The sequence below is a fragment of the Pseudopipra pipra genome, chromosome W (assembly GCF_036250125.1).
Source record: "Pseudopipra pipra isolate bDixPip1 chromosome W, bDixPip1.hap1, whole genome shotgun sequence".
Taxonomy (NCBI): domain Eukaryota; kingdom Metazoa; phylum Chordata; class Aves; order Passeriformes; family Pipridae; genus Pseudopipra; species Pseudopipra pipra.
In genome coordinates this window covers 8,197,037-8,205,443 of record NC_087580.1, presented here as the reverse complement: position 1 = coordinate 8,205,443, position 8,407 = coordinate 8,197,037, and the positions used below count along the sequence as shown (strand labels likewise).

General features: G+C 58.6%; 1 protein-coding gene across 1 annotated transcript; it reads right to left on the bottom strand.

Annotated features, from left to right (window-relative positions):
* Positions 1-855: 855 nt before the first annotated feature.
* Positions 856-5,575, bottom strand: LOC135405842 (zinc finger protein 239-like). The gene is made up of 3 exons (XM_064640428.1): positions 5,495-5,575; positions 3,356-3,431; positions 856-2,541 (listed from the first exon to the last, which is right to left on the bottom strand). Exons 1-3 carry the CDS (start codon positions 5,570-5,572, stop codon positions 1,694-1,696), a joined length of 1,002 nt encoding a protein of 333 aa, XP_064496498.1. The 5' UTR covers positions 5,573-5,575; the 3' UTR covers positions 856-1,693.
* Between the last annotated feature and the right edge of the window lie 2,832 nt (positions 5,576-8,407).

Genomic DNA, 8,407 nt, shown 5'->3' with positions numbered 1-8,407 from the left:
ACCGAGCACTGCAGGCCCCGCCCCTCCAGGGATCCAACAGCGCCCCCTGCTGGCCAACACCCAGCACTGCAGGCCCCGCCCCTCCAGGGATCCAACAGCGCCCCCTGCTGGCCAACACCCAGCACTGCAGGCCCCGCCCCTCCAGGGATCCAACAGCGCCCCCTGCTGGCCAACACCCAGCACTGCAGGCCCCGCCCCTCCAGGGATCCAACAGCGCCCCCTGCTGGCCAACACCGAGCACTGCAGGCCCCGCCCCTCCAGGGATCCAACAGCTCCTGCCAACCGGGATTGGAATTGCGCCAGAGCACAGGGAAGTATCAAACTGTTTCCTTTGTTTGAAGGGGACTTTTTGGGCACAGGATTATTGTTTAGTTGGTTTTGTGTTCTTTTGCTGGTTTTGCCAAGACACAAATATCCTTTAATAAAGGGCTGTTATCTCTTCCTTTTTTCCATACTTCCTCGATTGGAGCCTCTTAATTTGGATTTACAATTGCTGAGAGAGAGGAGTTCGGTCTACTTCATAACTCATCCTCCTTAGCAAAACATTCCAGTCTCTTTACACTCAGACAGGAGGGTAGTGAAGTGGTTTCAACAGGCCCCTGGCATCTGCCCAGGGTCAAACCACGACACAAGGGGAACCAGGAGGATGTGGAGACCCCGTCACGGGAGAGTGGAAGGCTCAGACTAAGTCTTAAAAAGCAAAGCCTTGCCAGAGAGTCTGGAGGTGCAGAAAGGACTCCCTGGCTTTCTGAACTCCTTCCCAGGGAAGGGTTTGGGTGTGGTTGAATCCTCTCTTAGCCCCAGACTGTGTTCACAGTTTAAATTTAAAGGAATTAAAGAGCTCTTAAGCCACTTTGTCCCACAGGTTTTAATGATGGCAAAACAAGAATATTTATATAAAATGAATAATGTACCTTATACAAATGATCAGACAAAAACCCTTAATCAGAACTATTTACTGCACAACAGAAACACTAAAACAATATAAACACTAAAATTCTACTAGTAGAGTCTAATACAGCGTAAAGCAGTACAGGGCACTGGAACAAAGCATTTATTGAAGCAGTTCTATTAAAGCTGGCAAACAGAAATAATTATTAAGTAGAGATCTGATGTAACTCACCCAGACCAACACTCATGGGGAGATCTCTTCCTCTCAGCCTCAAGGAGTGACCTTGGAGGGCGTCCCCAGCCAAGGGAGGAATCTCCACACACACCCCAGGGAGGGTTTTGTCAGAAAGAACCCGACTGCATGAGAGGGGACTGGACTTTTTATAGGATAAAGTGATTGAGTGCCAGGCCCGCCTTTCCAGGCCAGCTTTCAGCTTATCTGTCAACCCAGACTTCAACCAGCAGGGTGTGTGTTCAACGCTGGACCAACCAGGATGGTTTGAGCAGAGTTAACACCGAGACAACAGCCTGGCTCCAGCAGTTGATCTTGCATGACAGCTTGATTATGAGCTTGATTGGACCTTGGGTCTGGCCAGGCTGGGACTATCCTGCCACAGTCCACCAGCCAGGGGTCTTCCCAACGTGGGTCACTGGGACTGTGGGTCACCAAGCCTGTTCCCAAGGTGGGTCACTGGGAATGTGGGTCACCAAGCCTGTTCCCAAGGTGAGTCCTCCGACAGGTGATGGAGTTGGAGCAGCAGATGAAGCTCTTCCCGCAGTCGAGGCACTCGTAGGGCTTCCCTTACTGGTGGGTCCGTTGGTGTCTGGTCAAGTCAGAGCTGTGGGTGAAGCTCTTCCCACACTCCGCACACTTGTAGGGCCTCTCCCCGCTGTGGATGCGCCGGTGGGTGATGAGGGTGCACTTCTGTTTGAAGCCCTTCCCACAGTCGGTGCAGCGGAAGGGCCTCTCATCCGTGTGTGTCCGCTGGTGCCTGAGGAGATCTGAGCTACTCCGAGACCTCTTCCCACACTCCCCACACTCGTAGGGCTTCTCCCCCGTGTGCGTGCGCTGGTGGGTGACGAGGTCAGAATTGTATGTAAAGCTTTTCTTGCATTCCCCACATTTGTAGGGCCGAGGCCCCAATTCCCCAGTGTGGATCTGCTGGTGACAGATCAGGCGGGAGCTGACGCTGAAGCCCTTCCCGCATTCCAAGCACTTGTAGGGCCGTTCCCCCGTGTGCACCCGGCGGTGGGTGAGGAGGTGGGAGCTATAGAGGAAGGTCTTCCCACATTCCTCACACTCATAGGGCCGTTCCCCAGTGTGGACACGCTGGTGGGCGAGGAGCTTGGAGCTGCTGTTGAAGCTCTTCCCACATTCCAAGCACCTGAAGGGCTTCTCCCTGCTGGGAGGCTGCTCAGGGACCACCAGCTCAGAGCTCTGGCTCAAGCTCCGGCCGCCTTCCCAGCACAGGCTGAGTCTTTCCTCCTCAGAGCACCCTGGGCTGGCTTTGGAGCCCCTCCTCCTGAGGGATCTCCTGCCCTTTTCCTCCCCGCTGCCTTCCTGTGCCGTGGAGCCCTTCAAAACGGCCTCTCCCACCAGGGTCTGCCGGGGGGATTTGTCCTCTGTGCCCTCCGTCCTCAGCTCGGGGCCTGGGGCAGGAAGGAAGGACAGGGAGGGGATTTGCCTCTGGCCCAGAGGGAAGGGGGAGGAGAAGGAAGATGGAGAGGAAGGAGGGTAGAGAAGAAAAAAGGAGAGGAAGGAATATGAAGGGAAAGAACAAGAAGAAAAAGAAACACAGAGAGGAAGGAAGAAGAAGAAGAAAGGAAGAAGAAAGGAAGAAGGAAGGAAGAAGGAAGGAAGAAGGAAGGAAGAAGGAAGGAAGAAGGAAGGAAGAAGGAAGGAAGAAGGAAGGAAGAAGGAAGGAAGAAGGAAGGAAGAAGGAAGGAAGAAGGAAGGAAGAAGGAAGGAAGAAGGAAGGAAGAAGGAAGGAAGAAGGAAGGAAGCAAGAAGAAGGCCCAGAACTGGACACAGTACTCGAGGTGTGGCCTCACCAGTGCCAAGTACAGGGGAAGAACCACTGCCCTGGTCCTGCTGGCCATGCTGGTCCTGAGAGAAGGAAGGAGCAAGGAGACAAGGAATGATGAATAGGAAGGAGAAGACAGAACAAAGAAAAAGGAGAAAGGAGAGAAAGGAAGGAGAAGGAAGAAGGAGAAAAAGGAAAAAACATGAGGAAGGAGAGGAAGGAACAAGGAGAAGGAAGAAGAAGGAAAAGGAACAAGGAGTGGAAGGAAGAAGCTCAGGGAGGGGATTTGCCTCCGGCCCAGAGGGAAGGCCAAGGACATCCCCCCAAATCCGGCCCTGGCAGGACAGTGGCAGCAGCGGGGTTGTCCTGCAGCCGGGGGCGATGCTGGGCTGGGAGATACAGGACAAGACAGGGCAAAGGGGCACTGACTTCCTCCTCACCTGCTTGGAGGGCCCATGGCATCTTCCTCTTCCTCGCAGCCTCCTTCATCTGGCCAAGCTTTGGGAAGGAGAAATCCTGATGGGGGGGAAAAACAAGGGCTGAGCGTGTTGGGTTGGGGGTTCCTCCCGCCCAAGTCCATCTCTAGAAGTCACTGGGCACCCTGTGTCCATAAAAACCTCCTAAACATCAAGTTTCAAAAAAAAAAACCCAGACCTTCAAGGTTCAGACCAAAAACACCCTTCCAGGAGTTCCCCCTCTCAAGTTCTCCACTTTGGGGTTCTGGGGGTCCCCCCTCTTTCAGCTGCTGGGGGTCCCACGTGTATTGGGAGTCCCCCCTCTCCAGGGTCCCGCCCTCTCTGGGCTGCTGAGGGTCCCCAAGAATCCCAGGGGTCTTCCCACTTTGGTATTCTGAGGAACCCCCTTCTCTGGGCTGCTGGGGGTTCCTGCAGTTTCCCCCTCTCCACAGTCCCCCTGCTTAGGGATGAGGGGGTTTTGGAGGCCCCAGGGGTCCCTTCTCCCCTGACTCTGCTTTGGGGTGCTGGGGCTCTCAGGAGTCCCATCTCTCTGGGGTCTCGCCCTCTCCACGGTGCTGTGGGTCCCAGAAATCCCGGGGGTCCCCCTTCTCTGGCTCCCCTTTCTCTGGGGTCTCCCTGGCTGGGCTCACGGGGGTCCCAGCACTCTCCCTTCTCCAGGCTCCCACTTCAGTGTCCCAGAGCTCCCAAATCTCCCTGTCTCTCCAGTTCCCCACTCCTGCCTTATCCTGCAGGGTGCTCTGGAGTGTCCCAGGGACCCCCTGAACGCCTCATTCCTGGACACCAGATCCCCCCTGCACCCCCTTATCCAGACCAGGACCCCCTGCACCCAATTCCCTGGCTACAGAACCCCCTGCATCCCCCTTTCCCGGCCATCCTGCTCTCCCAGACTCCCTTTCCCTTTACCCTGGCACTCCCTGGGACCCCATTCCTGCCCATCAGGACCCCCCTGCACCTCCTCTCCACCACTGGCACTCTCACCCCCTTCCTCAGCTCCAGGACCCCCCTGCACCCCCTTTCCCAGCCATCCCACCTCTCCAAGTCCCCACACCCTCCCTTCTCCTTCACCCTGCCACCCCCTCCACCCCCACTCCTGCCTTTCCCACTCCCCAACCCCTCCTTTCCTCAACACCCGGCACCCCCTGAACTGCCTTCCTGCACATCCCGGCTCTTCCCCACCCACTGAACCCCCTTTCCCTCACACTGGAGGCCCCTGCACCCTCCTTTCCTGGACACAAGGACCCGAGAGACCCCCTGGGCCTCCTCTCTCCAGTCCCTACAGCCCCCCTTTTCCTTCACTCTGGGACACCCCAAACCCCCATTCCTGGCCACAGGAACCCCCTGGCACCCCCTTATTCTGCACTAAGACCCCCCTGCAACCCCTTTCCCCGCCCAGCCCCCCCTCTCCCAGCCCCCGGCCCTGCTTTGCCTTCACGCTGCTACCCCCTGCACCCCCAGGCCTGCCTTTTCCACAACCCACAGGACCCTTTTCTTTGGAACACGGGGGGACCCCCTGAACCCCGTTTTCTGCCCGTTCTCCCAACCCCCAGGACCTCCCTTTCCCCCACACCGCCGACCCCTGCGCAGGGGATCTCCCTGGACCCCCCATCCCACCTCTCAGAGCCCCGCACTCCCCTTTCCTCGGCCCTGGCATCCCCCAAAACCCCTTCCCCAGCACTCTGCCCCCCGACAGCCCCAACACTCACCCCAAAAACACTCCCAGGCTTCCCCCTCTCCCATCTCCCCACTTTGGGGGCGGGAATTGGGGAACTCCCGCCACTGTTTGGGGACAATCAAAGAGTTCCGACGCGTGGCCGGGGCCTTTGTTCGGCCTGCCGGGAATTCCCAACAAACATCCCGGCCCCCATCAGCCGCTGGGGCCCGGGGTCCCTCCTCTCCAGGGATCGAGCTGTGGGGACACGAAGGGACCCCCCACGGGAACCCCTTTGCCGCTCTCCCACCTCCCCTTCTTCCCCTCTCCCACCCTTTGCCCGTCGCCCCCCGCTGCTTTGGCAGTGACCCACCCCCTCTCTCGCTCACTTTGGGGCTCCCAGCCCCCTCCTTCTCCTTCCCCTCTGCCCCTTTGCATCGGGGCCCCCAACTCACCTCGAGCTCCCGGCTCGGGGGATGGAGCGGGGGGAGGAGGAGCGGGCAGAGGCAAAGGAGGAGGAAGAGGAGGAGCATCGCCCCCCTGAGTGGGCGGGGAGGGGGGAGCTCGGTGCGATGGGTTGGGGGTGTGCGGGGGGGTTTTGGGGGGGATGTTTGGGGCTGAGCCGCAAATGGCCCTCGGGGGGACCTCGGGGGGTCCCCGGGAGGTGGTTTGGTTTTGTTGGGGGGATCCCGGGGTGGGTTCCCGGCAGAGGCGGGAGGTGGGCGGGGGGATGCGGGGACCCCCCCGCGGTGGGGGTCGGTGTTGCGGGTCAGGCCCCGCCGCCCCCATTGTCAGCCCGGTGCGGCGGGGGGGGACGCGACGAGCCCTTTTTTAGGGCCCCCGGAGTGGGGAGAGCAGAGAGGGGCGACAGCGGAGCTGGGGACCCCCGGCAGCCACGAGGAGATTCAGGTGTTTATGGGATTCAGTTGTTTATGGGAGGGGAAAAATCAGGGAAAAGGGGGAAAAAAACCCGGGCAAAGCCGAAAAACTCCGGCTGGAGGACTGACGATAGAGTTGGTGCGGGCAGAGCGGGCGCTGCGTGCGCGCCCCTGTCTCGGTTTTCACTTCCGGCGCCGCCATGTTGGGGAGGTCGGCGGGGCGACTGGCGGGGGTCGTGGCGCTGGTCACGGGTGGGTTTTGGGGGGGATTTGGGGGAGTTTTGGGGGTGAGAGGGAAGGGGAGACCACCAGGGGAGGAGTGGAGGGGAACTTAGGGCGGGAGAGACCCCCGGGAGGGACGCTGGGAGGAGTTAAAGGTGACCCTGGTGATACTAGGAGGGTCACTGGTGATACTGGGATGGTCGCAGACCCTCTGGTGACACTGGGGGGAGGTCACTGGTGACACTAGATCCCACTGGTGCCACTGGGAGGACACTGGGAGGGGTCACAGGCCCCACTGGTGACACTGGGAGGGTTATTGGGTGACACTGGGAGGGGTCCACTGGTTAAAGTGGTCCCCACTGGTGCCATCGGGCAGTCATTGGTCCTCCGGGTCGCCAGGGGGCGCCAGGGGCGGTTCGCATACCCCTCAATGACCCCGGTTATTCATTGGCCCTCCGAACCGCCAGGGGGCGCCAGCGGCATCGGCCGCGCCGTGAGCGGCCGCCTGGCCCGCGAGGGCGCGCCGCGTGGCCGTGGCCGATCGCGACTTGTCGGGGGCGGGCGGCGACAGCGAATGGGCTCCCCCGGAACTGCCCCCCCGACCACGGAGCTTTTCCAGGTGGATGTGGCCGATCCCAAAAGCGTCGCCGGGATGGTGAGGGGGGTGCAGGTAATGTCGCCGGCCACCTCCCCCCCCACCGGTGGACACCTGTAGCGATAGTGTCACACCCTCCCCAGTGTCCCGCAGTGTCCCTGAGTGGCCCCCCGGTATCAGCAGTGCCACCCTCAAAATTCCCAAATCCACCCCAAATCACTCCCAGAATTTACAAATTCCCACAAATTCCTTCCCATTCCCACAAAATTCCTGGGAATCGCAGCCCAAATTGCCCAGATCGCAGTAAAAGCCCCCCCACCAATCCACCCAAAATCGACCCAAATCCTCCCCAATTCACCCCAAATCACCCCCAGAATTCCCAATCCCCACAAATCCACCCAACCCAGACCCAAATCCACCCCAAATCACCCCCAGAACTGACAAATTCCCCCCAAAAGTTGCAAATTCCCACAAACTCCCCCCAAATTCCATCTGATTCCCACCAAATTCCTGGAAAATCACAGCCAAACGACCTCAAATTGCAGGAAAACCTCCACAAATCCCTCCAAAATCGACCCAAATCCCCCCCTAAATCTCCCCAGAATTCCAAATCCCAAAACTACACCCAAATCAGACCCAAATCCACCCCCAAAATCACCCCCAAAATTCCAAATGCCAGCAAATTCCCCAAAACTCACATATTTCCCCAAAATTCCATTGGATTCCCACCAAATTCCAGGGAAATCGCAACCAACTGGCCCCAAATCACAGGAAAAAAAAACCCAAATCTGCCCCTAAATTGACCCAAATCCACCCCAGAATTCCCCAAATCCACCCAAACCAGACCCAAATCCTCCCCAATTCACCCCAAATCACCCCCAGAATTTCCAAATCCACCCAACCCAGATCCTAAATCCACCCCAAAATCACCCCCAAAACTCCCAAATCCCCTCAAATTTCCCCCAAATTTCCATCAAATTCCACCAAATTCCTGCAAAATTGCAGCCAAATGGCCCCAAATTGCAGGAAAACCCCCCTCAAATCCGCCCCAAACTGACCCGAATCCACCCCAGGATTCCCAAATCCACCCAAATCCACCCAAAATGGACCCAAATCCTCCCCCAGTTCACCCCAAATGACCCCCTCGATGTCCCCAAATGTCCCCCCAGGAGCACTTTGGGGTTCCCCCCGTGTCCTGGTGTCCTGTGCCGGGATCACCCGCGACCGGATGTTCCTGGAGATGGGAGAGCGGGAATTCCGGGAAGTGCTGGGGGTGAACTTGGAGGTGAGAGGGGACACTGGGGACATTGGGGACATTGGGGACATTGGGGGGATTGGGGACATTGGGGGACATTGGGGGACATTGGGGACATTGGGGGGACATTGGGGACATTGGGGGACATTGGGGGGACATTGGGGGGACATTGGGGGGACATTGGGGACATTGGGGGACATGGGGGGGACATTGGGGACATTGGGGGGACATTGCGGAGACATTGGGGGGACATTGGGGACATTGGGGACATTGGGGGACATTGGGGACATTGAGGGACATTGGGGGGACATTGGGGGACATTGGGGGGACATTGGGGACATTGGGGGGACATTGGGGGACATTGGGGGATATTGGGGGGCATTGGGGGCACTGGGGTACATTGGGGGGACATTGGGGA